The 13,588-nt window shown below is 35.7% G+C and overlaps 1 protein-coding gene across 3 annotated transcripts; it reads right to left on the bottom strand.

The window, feature by feature from the left end:
- Positions 1-3,017: 3,017 nt before the first annotated feature.
- LOC147411054 (protein FAR1-RELATED SEQUENCE 5-like) lies at positions 3,018-8,084 on the bottom strand. 3 transcript variants are annotated; one of them, XM_086444070.1, is made up of 6 exons: positions 7,931-8,009; positions 7,265-7,366; positions 4,687-6,777; positions 4,505-4,572; positions 4,354-4,388; positions 3,018-3,350 (listed from the first exon to the last, which is right to left on the bottom strand). In XM_086444070.1, the coding sequence occupies exons 3-4, from the start codon at positions 6,736-6,738 to the stop codon at positions 4,558-4,560; spliced, it is 2,067 nt and encodes a 688-aa protein (XP_086300196.1). In that variant the 5' UTR covers positions 6,739-6,777; positions 7,265-7,366; positions 7,931-8,009; the 3' UTR covers positions 3,018-3,350; positions 4,354-4,388; positions 4,505-4,557. The 3 variants fall into 3 exon arrangements, with proteins under 3 accessions (XP_086300196.1, XP_086300179.1, XP_086300187.1); XM_086444053.1 differs by lacking the exon at positions 7,265-7,366 and having other exon boundaries at positions 7,931-8,084; XM_086444061.1 differs by lacking the exon at positions 7,931-8,009 and having other exon boundaries at positions 7,265-7,924.
- Positions 8,085-13,588: the final 5,504 nt, after the last annotated feature.

Genomic DNA, 13,588 nt, shown 5'->3' with positions numbered 1-13,588 from the left:
GCTCCGTCATCTCCATGGTAGGGATGGGTGGACTAGGCAAGACAACTCTTGCCAAGAAGATTTACAATAATTCCAACATTAAGAAAACATTTATGACCTTTTTTTTTTGGGTTGCCGTGTCTCAATTGTATACACCCACTGAGCTTCTTCAGAGCATTATAAAACAGTTTACAAGAATCACACCCGAAATGGAGAAGATGAGTGAGGAAGATCTGGAAAAGGTGCTCTACGACCATTTGAAGGCCCACAAATACCTGATAATCATGGATGACGTTTGGAAAATTGAAGTCTGGTGAGAAATGGAGGCATTCTTTCCTGATGAATGGAACGGAAGTAGAATACTTTTCCCATCCCGCTTTAAAGAAGTAGCTGTGCATGCTAATCCAGACCCAAAGAGCCCTCCACACTATCTACGTTTGGTAGACAAAGAAGAAAGTTGGGAGTTATTCCGAAAGAAGGCATTCCAAGGTGAAAACTGCACACAACAGTGGGAAGAATGCGAAGAGAGATCGCAGAAAAATGTGGCGGGCTGCCACTGGCCATCGTTGTTTTAGGTGGTTTACTATCTGAGAAGGAGAGGAACTTCGATGACTGGAGAAAAGTAGCCGGACATGTGAGTGCAGCTCTCTATGAGCGCAAAGAGCATGGTCAAGTATATTGGCTTTAAGCTATAATGATCTACCTAATTACTTGAAGCCTTGTTTCTCTGTTTTGGTGTTTTTCCAGAAAACTATGAAATCCCCACAAGAGAGTTGATCCAGCTGTGGACAGCAGAAGGATTAATACAAGCAAAAGATGGAGAAACAATGGAAGAAACTGCATGAAGATACGTGGAGAAGCTAATTGATAGATGCCCTATCCAATTGGTGAAGAGGAAGTCTGATTGGGGGGTGAAAACATGTCATATCCATGATCTTCTACGTGACCTTTGCATTTCTGAAGCCCAAGGAGAGAAAATTTTCCAGGTTCATGGGTATGAAAATTCTCCTCCCCTAAATGCTCCTCGTCAAGTTGTTGGGAATCATGTAACTCTAAGTGCATTGAAAACAAGCAGCGCGGCGCTGCTTTAACACAAGTCCACTCTCTTCTTTGCTTCAATCAACTGCCAAATGTTGAATCCTACTCTCAATATTTCAAAGACCGACGCTTTCAACAGAAAGTATTTGGTTGTGAATGGCATCAGATTTATAATTATTTACCATTGCTTAGATTGTTGAAGGTCGAGGATTCAGTTGGTAATGCTGCGGATGAGAATATAGGGAGACTGATTCATTTGAGGTTCTTGAAGATGGGCAAAGCTTCCTTCCATATGTTTCCACCCTCCTTAGTTAATGCCCGAAATCTTCAAATTCTTTATTTAGATGCGACCTTGCATGAGGCACCAGCTTGGATTGCAAGATGAAAAAACTGCGACATCTGCATTTCAAAATGGAGACTAGTCTGCCCCAGCCTAAGCCTTCTGATCATAACTCCACCTTGGAGGACCTTCAGACTCTATCCATCATAGACTCTTTCAGTTGTACCCCACAAGTCTTGGCCAAAGTTGCCCAATCTCATAAAATTGCGAGTTAGTGGATTTTCACATTTCCACGATCTCCACATATTAAAAAAGCTTCGGATAATCAAGGTAATAAGCTGTATCTCAAAACTGATTACATTTCCTACAAGTGATAGTCTCCCAGCAACCCTCACCAAGATCACCTTAATTGGGACTACATTTCGCAAGACCCAATGCCGGTGTTGGGGGAACTACCAAAACTTCAGATCCTCAAATTGCTTGGCACTAAATACTCTGGGAATCAGATGGTTTGCTCTACAAAAGGGTTTCCACTACTACAACTGTTGCATCTTGTCAGTTTAGAACAGGTTGAATTGATTATCAACGAAGGAGCATTGCCCAACCTTGATCCTTTGGTTATCCATGACTGCCAAAATGTGAACTGGAAACATATTGAAGAATTTGAACAGAAGCTTCAATGGAAGATCATCTCCTTGGCACGAGAATGAAGAGTTGAGTTCCATATATACACATTCATTCATGCTAGTATTCTATCCCATCTTTTCATTTACTCTTATTAACTATAATGCAAGTTTAGGAGATTGAGATTTGAGATTTGAGATTATTAGTTTCCATGTCACATTGACTCGTCTGAGATCATCGAATCAAATATTTATACATTGCTATGACCTTCTTTCTCCTGAAATCATACATTGCTTATGATTTTTTTTTTTATTTACTTATTTGGTTATGCTTCTTTGGACATCTGGGTTTTGTGCTTGGATCGAAGAAATTATACTATGAGAGTCAATGGTCCAAGGGAGTTAATTAAAGAATAAGAGTTGTTTTCTACAATCTTTGGATTTTCATGGACGATGGTAGAGTCACTTGTGTTAAAAATTTCTGATTTCAATTCGGTATTATAGATGCAATGGTGGTTTTACTTGGAAATCTATCTAGTATTCAAAATCCCAGGTCCACGTGAGAAGGAAATGGATGTAGAGAATGAAGATTTCATTTAGGAGAAATAAGGGAAAGGGTAGTTGAAGAAAGGGGAATTCTGTTTGGAGGAGTGAAGAAAGAAGTCGAGAAGCGAGGAATATCAAACATTGGCATCAACTCCTTTCAAGTTTTCTTGATGTGCTTAGATCTGAGATTTGACTTGTACTCTGTTATGGTTGTCATTTTTTTGATCTATGGCTTATTGGATTTTTGAAATTGAAAATTAGTTATTACTATTTTTTTAGATGAAAATTGGTTATCATTATTGATCATGAAAAGAATGAAAAAAAAAAAAGGATTTAAGGAAAAATTTCGATCTTGTTCGAACATTATTGAGGTAGAAGGCCGATCATCACATTTGTAAACAACCTCCTTTTTATCCTAGTGTCTGATAGATTTGTAATTTGCAAAAACCCGTACGTACTGGCACCATAGCAAGAAGGATAAAAGTTGAGAACGCTTGTGGATGTGAAGATCAATCTTCACCTCAATAATTTGAGGAAGCCTTTCTACTAAATTGCTCAAAACAATTGATGTGTTGCACCACATCTATGTACTAAATATTCCACCCAAATCAATGTTAGAACCATGCATGGAACATCTTTATGGAGAAAATTCGAGTTTTGTCGGTTACACAGTTAAAATTTTACAAGATTAACAACCGATAGGATTTCCACACTAGGCCTAAAACTGCCCGCTAACCTTTCTGGCTGATATTTCGGCTTGTCATCCATCTCTAGTTTCTTGAGTAAATTCATTTTCCATGAGGATAACCTCATCTCATGCACCAATGCCAACTTGTTGACACACAGACACACCTCAAGAGTCGTCCTCGCTTCTGGTATAGAATCTGTTAAGAGGCAATAATAAACCATAAATTCAGTTAGTAAAGGATGTCTAGGGTTCAAAACTAACCAAAAGAAATTTTCCACTTAGAACCATAGATTAGTTGGTTGAAATATTCCAATGCAACTTTGAGGTCGTTTGGACAGTTGTGCAAATAAGCAAAAACAGTACAAACAAAACCAAACCCTGATTTGAAAACCGTAAGTATTTCATCTCAACATCCCTCAGCTTCATCTTTAAACATGCCCACCTCTTTATTTTTCTTTTGGTTTTTTGTTTCGAGTTTCATAAGTAGTTCATGGGTCCAAACCAGTTTTCTAGGATCCAAGTTTATTTCTCGAGAAGACCAAACTCTATTCCAGAATAACGTTAGAGATCCAAACAACCTCAAACCATCATCAATAGGATCAGCCATAAACAGAGCTTAAATAATAGAGAACATAAGTAGAAATATATATTTAAAAAAAAATTCTAGATTAATAGTGATCCATGAAAATCCCTCAAAAGGAACAGAAATAGTAAATCTGATGTTATGCTCAACACATAAAAGCTGGAATGGGAGTGGAAATCAACGAAGAGAATAAAATTAAATAGAAAGAAACCATTTCACATACATCAAATACAGACAGAAAAAACCCATGTCAAGAATCCATAGTTACAAATGGGTTTATCCAACATCAGGTCACAACAATCCTCTCTTCTACTTGATCACCACTATCTGAGACTGGCAGAAACTTGCATTTCAACTGGGACAAACACCATACATTTCCAGAACACCTAGGTTCGAATGGGGAAAAAAAACTTTTGGGTGTCCTGTGTATGAAGTTTAACTTGCAGGGCAATTGATTTATGTCTATCATTAGCATTTTATTTTATTCATCTATGGCGGGTTTCACATATTCAATCTAACAGACATGTCAAGAAACCACTTAAAAATCACAATAACCACTTCCAATAGGAGAGATAAAAAGAGAATTCAAATTGAGGAAAAACCATATCACCATCACCTTGCATGTACCAAACACCTATTTCAACACGGACCCTGCAAATGAAGTAGGACAGAGTCATCAAGGAACCAAAGAATAGTAAGACTCAGGAGTAATCGAGAATGCATGTAGTAACAGTGCAAGAAATAGATATGAAGATATAAAATTATACCTAAAGCAAAGGTAATGCCTCATGATCGCCCTCTGCATCTTGGACTAATTCTTTTACTTCCTCATTCTCTAAAATTTTGTTAAGAATAGAAAAAAAACAAAAAAAAAAGCCTTTATTTAATATTTTATACGATATGAATGTTTTAAAGTATAACTTGATCTTACGAACACAAATTCACTTACCTTGGGTAGTAGATCTAATCCTGCAGGATCTGACATCACATCAGGTTGAACTTCACAAAGTTTTTTGGATAGTTCATTTAAGTTATCCATGAAGAGTGTGTATCCATTAATTGAAGATGCTGCAATACAAGCCAATTTAGTAGCTTGTTGACAAATATTGTTAAATCTCAAAGCTTCTGACTGTTCTTTCCCATCGCTCATTATTTGTGAATCCATGACCCTAAATTTGTTAGCCTCTTGTCTCCATCTTCCAAGAATAAAATGGAACGGTATACTATCAATGTCCCGACGAAAAAACACCTTTAGAAAATGTCGACAAAGTATTCCAACAAACTCAAATTTTTTGCATTCACATGTACCCTTGTAACTATCCAAATTTAATTTCACTAGAAACTCCTCGGGCTCACCAATCTTAGTTTTCACGACATACACGTGATATCCATCATCGATTCCTCCTTCTTCAATTTTATATCGTTTGACTTTTAGCCATTCTTCCTTGAATTTTTCAAACAGATTTCTAGTATACACCTTTGCAGCATGCTTCAGAAGGAACTCATCATCATTGACACATTGGTACGTGTACTCTGAATGAAAATCTTCATCACTCTCATCTTTTGCAATCTTCTTCAATGCTTCCTCATACTTCACAACAAATTCTCTAAGATTTGTTGTCGATGTAACGAACCCATCAAAGAATCCATTAATGTTCTTCCTGCATTCAGAGGTATTCATACCAGCAAAAAAAGTGTTATGGTTATAAACAGGCACCCAAGACTCCCGTATTTCAAACAGTTGTCTAAGCCATTCATTTTGTTCCAATCCATTCTCCATAATGATAGTATTCCACTGCTTTTCAAACTCCTCTCTTGTGTAGGTTGACCAAATACATTTTTTTATTTTGCCTTTAAATTCAGAGTTTTTATAGTATATTTGGGACAACTTCTTGACTAAATTTTTCTCGATATGCCATATGGATAGACAGTGACGGGTGTTAGGGAAAACTTTGACAATCGCATTCTTCATTGCCAAATCCTGATTGGTGATTATCGATGTTGGATGACGTCCACCCATAGCTTCAAGCCAAGTTTCAAACAACCATAAGAAGGACAAATCTGTCTCATCTTGTAGAAAAGCACATCCAAATTGTATAGACTGGAAGTGATGGTTTACTCCAGTAAATGGGGCAAATGGCATATCATACTTGTTTATCCGATAAGTTGTGTCAAATATCACAACATCCCCAAAATATTGATATGCCAATCGTGACCTAGCATCCACCCAAAAAAAATTTGTTGTCCTCCCTTCTTCATCGCATTGGATTGCATAAAAAAATTGGGGATTTTCAGCTTGTCTTTTCCTAAAGTAGTTGAGTACTGACTGTGCATCTCCCTTTTCCAACTTTCTGTGTCTAACATCCCTTAAGTGGTTGTGACAATCACTATCTTCGAAATCGATGAGATCCCCACCAAGAATTGTTCGAACGCTGTCAACCTGCATGTTTTCTCTTTGGAATGTTTCAACTAAATCCTTAGTTGCTTTAGTCATGGATCGGTTTGTCCTCATCTTTATTCTACGTGTTGGTGTAACTACTTTGTGATTATGGTCGTTGTTAAAAACTGACACTTTCCATTTGGTGGTCCATTTGTCATTTACAATGCGCATGGATGCCTTACATCCACATTTAACAGTTGAACAACTTCTAGTTGTCTTCTTCAAAGTTTCATTCCCAACTGTTACACTTTTTGAGATAAATTTACCTTGATGTGAGCAAACATATGTTATTCCGGTTACCTCATCTGAACCCCGTCGTGACTTAGAAGTAGTTCGAATACGAATCCAAAATCCTTCCTGACGTCCGTAATCATCATAATACTTTTTTGCTTCCTCACTTGATTCAAAAAGCATCCCCACATACGGTGCTTTTAATTTTTCAACATCTTTATCGGGATTCTGACAATCAACATGTTTACCACAATCTACTTCGATTGGCGATGGTTCCACAACGTCATCGATAGGCACTCCCCCAAATTTGTCAACACAAATCGTATCCATGTATAGAACTCCAAGAAATTAATTGATGGACTGCTACAACTGATAAAAAGACAGATTTACATGAGTATTAGAAGAATTATTGACATAACCACTTCACGACAACGTTACCTTTCAACCAAGATCTCATCGCCACACACAACTACAATGAATGCATAATCATCCTATGATCACATTCTCTTCTCTAAGGGGTGGGGAGGTCTTATCCCATTCAGGAATGCACAATCTTTGTTACAATCAATAGTGAAGTGATAATTTTCAATTTCGTAAAATTTTGGCAACATGTCCCCATAGTTCTCCAAATACACGACTTAGACTATGGCCAAATATATCATCTAATCTAAGAAAGTACCCAGAGAACAAAGGAAACATTTGGTGAAACTTTGCTTCAAATGAAAATAACAACTTTAGCAATTGATCGTACCAAAGATTATGCATTCCCAATCTGTCCAAAATGGAGAATTCAAGAATCAATAGCAAACAATTACTCCTCATTACAAACAAGACAAAAAAAAGTTTTTAACCTAACCTGAGTCGTACATGAGAACGAAGCGCCAAAGTTTACAACTAATATGTCTCTAGTAGGTGATGAGACATGAAATTGTCACGCGATGATTCTTGAAAGGGAGATCTAAGTTTTAATAAATGCACCATGTATTAGTGCGTGTGTGCATCATCATAATTCTAATCACGATAACTAATATCATCATAAAGATTATCTAAACAAAATCAATTCTTTAACCATCACACAATCATCTAAACCAAAATAATAATAATAAAAAGACAGCTAATCATATACATACATAAGAAGTAATTTATAAAATAAGCCTTTGAATTAAAATCATGATAGATAATAATGCAATAAGAAAAAATGAAGCAGCCAAGGTGATACTGGACCTCATTATGGGATGAGGATGAGTAATTTAGTGGGTGGATAGTTTGGGTGTTCAAAAGTAATTTAAAGAACCTAATTTGGCCAAATATCAAATGGACAACCACATTCTTACTGAAATGGGAGATAACATTTAAAGGAGTGTTTGGATGTTTAAAGGCCTAGACCTGTTGGATTGTAACACATCAAATTTAAATACTGATTTGCAGAGTTGTTGGACCTAAATATTGATTTGCAGAGCTTTGTAAATATTTAACCCTAAATAAAGAGAGATTTAGATCGAGAGAGAGAGAGAGATCTTACCTGACTGGAGTTCGCCGTAATCGCCCACGTCTGCTTCGGATTGGATTTTCTTGTGGAGATGATGAATCGCAGGAGAAAGAACCTCAGAAGGAATGTGCCATGGTCAATGGTTTCAAAACTCGGTTTCTCGTCGAGTTGTCTCGGGAGAGTCAACTCGTTTTTTAACTCGGTTTATAATGATTGATTAAAATAATTATGATTAAAAAAATAAAAAAAAATTAGGTAGATTAGAAGATCTTTAGTGATAAAATCATGTTTTATTTATATAATAAGTATTTAAATTCAAAATATATATATATATATATGGGAGCGGTTCAGCGGCCCCATACTTTACCCAGTTTCGTGCCTAGTTTTAACCGCCGTCAGATATCAACGCATCCAATGGTTGATATCTAAGTTCACGGTTTTAAAATAAAATGTAATGTAATTACGTTCGACCCCCTATAAAATCTTATTATTCTATTTTAAATCCCTCTTCCTACATATCCCTATCTTCTTCGGATTGAAGCTAAGTTACAGAATGTCTGTAACCTAAACTCTCTCTCTCTCTCTCTCTCTTCTTAAAATTAGAAAATATTTTCTTGCTTAAATAACAAATTCAACTTTTCTCCACAACAAACAAAATTGCAAAATTGGGTTTTGTAGATAGTCAAGTCAGGAAGGGCATCTTTAGTAGATAAAAACTCATTTCTACCATAACCAAACAAAGCTTCAATGAACATATTCCAAGGGAAATGAAGACTACAAAAAACGAAATGCATAGAAATGGTGAAGAAAAACAGACACACACGCACACAAACACTAATTCCCTAGAATCCTTCAAACAAGTTAATTTACTCAACACAAAGCCGGCGCCGCTTGTATCGCACCATCACCTTCCCCTTCACTCCGCTTGGAAAATCGTGGACCGTCCATTTTTTGTAAACCATTTTTGATGGGTTAGAAGTTTTGGAATGGGCTGATTTTTGGTGATGATGATCTATTCCCTGTAGAGATCATCCTCACCAAAAATCAGCTCATTCCAAAACCTGTAACCCATATTTTGAAAAATGTTTTGCCAAAATGTTTGTCAAAATGTTTGTTGCTGAACATTTCCCTATATATATATATATATATATATATGGGTCCCTTTCAGCAACAAACATTTTGGCAAACATTTTGGCAAAACATTTTTCAAAACATGGGTTAGAGGTTTTGGAATGGGCTGATTTTTGATGAGCATGATCTCTATGGTGAGGAGATCATCCTCATCAAAAATCAGCCCATTCCAAAACTTCTAACCCCATGTTTACAAGTTGGGAAATCGTGGACCGTCCATTTTTTGTAAGCCATTTTTGATGGGTAAGAGGTTTTGGAATGGGCTGATTTTTGGTGATGATGATCTCCTCACCGTAGAGATCATCCTCACCAAAAATCAGCCCATTCCAAAACCTCTAACCCATATTTTGAAAAATGTTTTGCCAAAATGTTTGTTGCTGAACATTTCCCTATATATATATATATTTATTTATTTATTTTAATCAAAATCCTAATTGACTCAACCAAGTTTTATTGGCTCAATCGAGATTTTCAAAATATCGTCTGACATTTCTAGTTTATCTTGCGAGATGATGTGAGTGTTGAGACACATTATACGTTCGTATCGTTGCTAAACTATTAAAAACATGGTTAGGGTCAAAGGTTAATAAGAAAAGGAAATATCAATTCAATTTTAAAACTTGTTTTGACGTCTTTGGCTGGTCATGATTGGTCTTATTCAAGTCATCTCGTTCATCAAGGAGACAATGGACTTTTTTCTATTAAAACATCTATGGTTAGAGTCAAGGGTTAATAAGAAAAGGAAATATCAATTCAATTTTAAAACTTGTTTGGTCATGATCTGTCTCATTTGAGTCATCTTGTTCATCAAGGAGACAATGGACTTTTTTCCAATAAAACATCTATGGTTAGGATCAGGGGTTAATAAGAAAAGAAAATATCAATTTGGTTTGACGACTTTGTCTGGTCATGATCGATCTCATTCGAGTCATCTCATTCATCAAGGAGACAGTGGACCTTCTTCCATTAAAACATCTGGACTAAAAACTAAAGACAAACAAAACACAAACCTTCAAAAATTCATCTTGAGTTTAAAATGCATGGGCTCCTAGCCAAGTTGTTTGCCTCGTGGTGTATTTAATTTCCAACCAAAACATGTCACATAAACTCTATATGTTACTATAAGAATAGGACACCGTTCTGGATCATGACTCATTATTTGAGAGCCTATGTTTTTAATGGATGACATTACCCCTTGACTTGGGTCCTCTCTCATAGATTAATGAGAAATAACCTAGATGCCCTTTTCTACAACCTCTAACTCAAAACCCTTGAGTTTTCTCCCCCAAAAGCATTCATCTTCAAGGGCTTCGAACTTGCCATTAACTATAGTCCCCCCTCCTTCCCAAAACCACCAACCCAACTATTTGGCTTGATTTCCAATGCTAGAACTAGGGGTAGATTTATATTGGGGGCACTTGCCCCCACAAGAATTTTCGAAGTCTAGGAGTATACACGAGTTATTGTAATAGATAACAACGATGGGTAAGAAAATTTGCCGCTATTGCCCCCACAATTTTTTCCTCTATTGGTTGCCCCCTCGAGAGTAAAATCCTGGCTCTGCCCTTGGCTAGAACCATCGATATTGGATATGATCCAGCCCTAAACCCATGGATAGGAGAATCTTTAGGGACCATAGGGGTTCTCACACCAATCAAATTAAACTGACACATAAGGCGTCGAGATCTGGTGGGGAATTGAGCAATCAAACCAACTAAACACTCCTTATCCAACTTCAGGTCGTCCCATGATTCCATGATATTGTCATATGGCCTCCTTGGGCTAGTCATATCAAGGGATCCGGTCCAGCCCCCCGTCATGGATCAGGTATGGGTACTTAATTAAGCCCGTTTAATAATTGGGTTGGGCTGGGCTGATCTCAGCACATTTTTTAGGGCCAGGTTTGGACTTTGAAGATAGACCAATCAGGTGGCCCGGTATGTTGTTTGTTCCCAAAATAAAACATGCAAAGATTGTATGCAATTCTTATGATGTGCCAGAGTATCCTTAGAATTTTATAAACTCTTCTAGACTCCTCAAAAATAATATATATTTTCTACCATTTCTTCCAAAATATTATTGACTCTTCCCCAAGTCTTTCTCATGCACCATGACAATAACAATGCCATAGTTATGGATTTCTACATTATTAAGGACAAAACCTGATTATTCAAACTCAGTCTTCAAATTTTTTTTTTTATATATAGAGAATCTATGATTTTACTATTCAATAATCTATTCTTTTCCAAAAACAACCTCTTCAGTAAATTATTTTTAAATTATTCAACCCCGTCTTCAATCATGGTTTTATCTCGTCTTAGACGAGTTTTCCGATACGTTTGAGTCGTCTCGTTCAATAATGAGAAAAAATGAATTATAGTTTTAAATCTCATCTGATATGTTTGACTTGTCTATCTGTCTTGTTTGTGGATGATACCAAGACGTATCGAACGAGTCATCTCGATCTTGGACAAGATTTAAAACCATGTCTTCAATGTTTTGTAGAAACCTTTTATTTATTTAACCTAAAATTCTATCCTTCTACTACTCAAAAAAAAAAAAAATTTACCTTGCTCTCGAGATTTGAAGGTTGAAGTAAATAAAATCTTAAAGTTAATTATAGGCGTGGGTAAAGAGCTTTACTCTAAGGTTGAAGATGACTAGTTTTGATTAGAAATTCTGAAGGGTTTACAAGGCATGTCATCAGTTTGATAATTTACTCCTACCATGCATTTACAAGTGTCAACTGAAGTGTTACTTTATTAATCACTAGGAGTCGGGTTTAAGTGACATTGAAATTGACATCATTTCACACATTGGTGTGCACAGAACCATAAATATTTCTCACTGGCATCTCAAAGAAAATGCCTAGGAATTATCATATTGTTTCGGTTTCAATTCTTATTAGTTTCGATTTTAAAATAAGTAGAATTGAAATCGGCATCACCAAAAAATTGCCAATAACGGTGGATTCCCATTCTTAAAAATCTAATGAGACAAAATTACTTAATTATAATTTGTTCTAATAAAGATGAGTTAATGTTTTTATTTTTGTCAAAAGTTAAAAATTCATCTTCTATAGAAGTAATTAAATTCTAATAGAGGTAATTCATTTTAAATTTCAATGCATAGTTCTTATGAAAATTTGAAGAACTTAATGTAATATTTATCAATTTTAAAATGTAGGAAAACCTTAATCATCTGTAGTATAAAAAGAAATGGCAAAATTAATATGTAAGAAAATCTTAAACCATATACAATATTATAAAAAAAAAATGTTAAAATAAATTAGTTCCAAGAATTTGCAAGTACCTGTCGATAGATCGTATCAATTCTGGTTCTTATCAGTTTAGTTTCATTTTTGACGCAACTCTAATAACATGTACAAAAGGGTACATTGACACCCCTAATTGATTGAGTTCTAGTTAAATGGGTACCCATTGACATGTACGCAATATGAAAATTTTGGGAGTCCAACTCAAAATCAATTGGCAATAAGTGGAGAGGGCAAGGAATTTATAAGGAGCGAGAGACAAGGCACTTTGTGTCCGATGTGGGACTAAACTCAACACACCCCCACAGAAATATGAACTGGGTGATGTGGAGAAAAGAAAAGCCCACTCTGATATCATGAAAAATTTGTGAGTCCAACTCAAAATCAATTGGCGATGAGTGAAGAGACTCAAGAGCTTATAAGGAAAGAGACAAGGCAATTTGTGTTCGATGTGGGACTAAACTCAACACAATAGGATCGTATTAGCACTCTTCCTCTAATTTTTACCTAGAGATCATCATTTACCTTGCTTCATTTCACAGTTGAGGTTCTCCATCGAACTGTCTATCCCTCAAATAGATTAGTTGGCAGTCGTTGGTCAATAAGGATTAAAGGATAGATGAGATAGATTACCTTGCATGCCTCCACAGTCGTTGGGATGCTAGGGATTCCAAGAAAAATGTATTCCTAGGAAAAAGTGGAATAATCCTTAGAAGTTCAATATTGATCTCTAGTAAACTTGTGCTTTTCGATTCTACAATAATAATCGCTTTTTTTCATGTCTCTATCAAGTATCGATTTGTATGCTCTACAACATTATTTTACTATAGCGTACGTAGACACGATAGTTGTTGTATTGAATGACCCTTTTATTAAGTGGACCATGAATCTAAGTACTATTTGCATATTCTCTCCAAAAATGGTAGGTCCCTTAATTGTTCTTTTATTTTTCAAAATCAAACTCCAAAACTACATCAAAATATATATATATATATATATATATATATATATATATATATATATATATATATATATATATATATATATACAATAAAAAATAACTTGACATTCTTAAAAACAAAAAATACATTTCTTAAAAGATTGAAAAAATAAAGAGTCGTTGTCAAACAGTTGCCCTTAGTGTCTGGGTGTTTCCGTAGAACTTCTTGATGAGATCTTGAAACCTAATTGATGCTCTCAACATATATGCCAATGATCATTAGACCATGCAGTGCAAAATTGATAAAATACAACAATTCGATCCACATGCCTTTGTACTTTAGAAT

Source organism: Akebia trifoliata, chromosome 1 (assembly GCF_017979445.1).
Source record: "Akebia trifoliata isolate Shusen 1 chromosome 1, ASM1797944v1, whole genome shotgun sequence".
In the NCBI taxonomy this organism is placed as follows: Eukaryota; Viridiplantae; Streptophyta; class Magnoliopsida; order Ranunculales; family Lardizabalaceae; genus Akebia; species Akebia trifoliata.
The sequence above is the reverse complement of the archived record's forward strand: the minus strand, read 5'-3'. Positions and strand labels throughout refer to the sequence as shown.

Excerpts from the sequence above, each read along its gene's own strand:
- LOC147411054 (XM_086444053.1), bottom strand. The coding sequence starts at position 6,738 with ATGGATACGATTTGTGTTGACAAATTTGGGGGAGTGCCTATCGATGAC.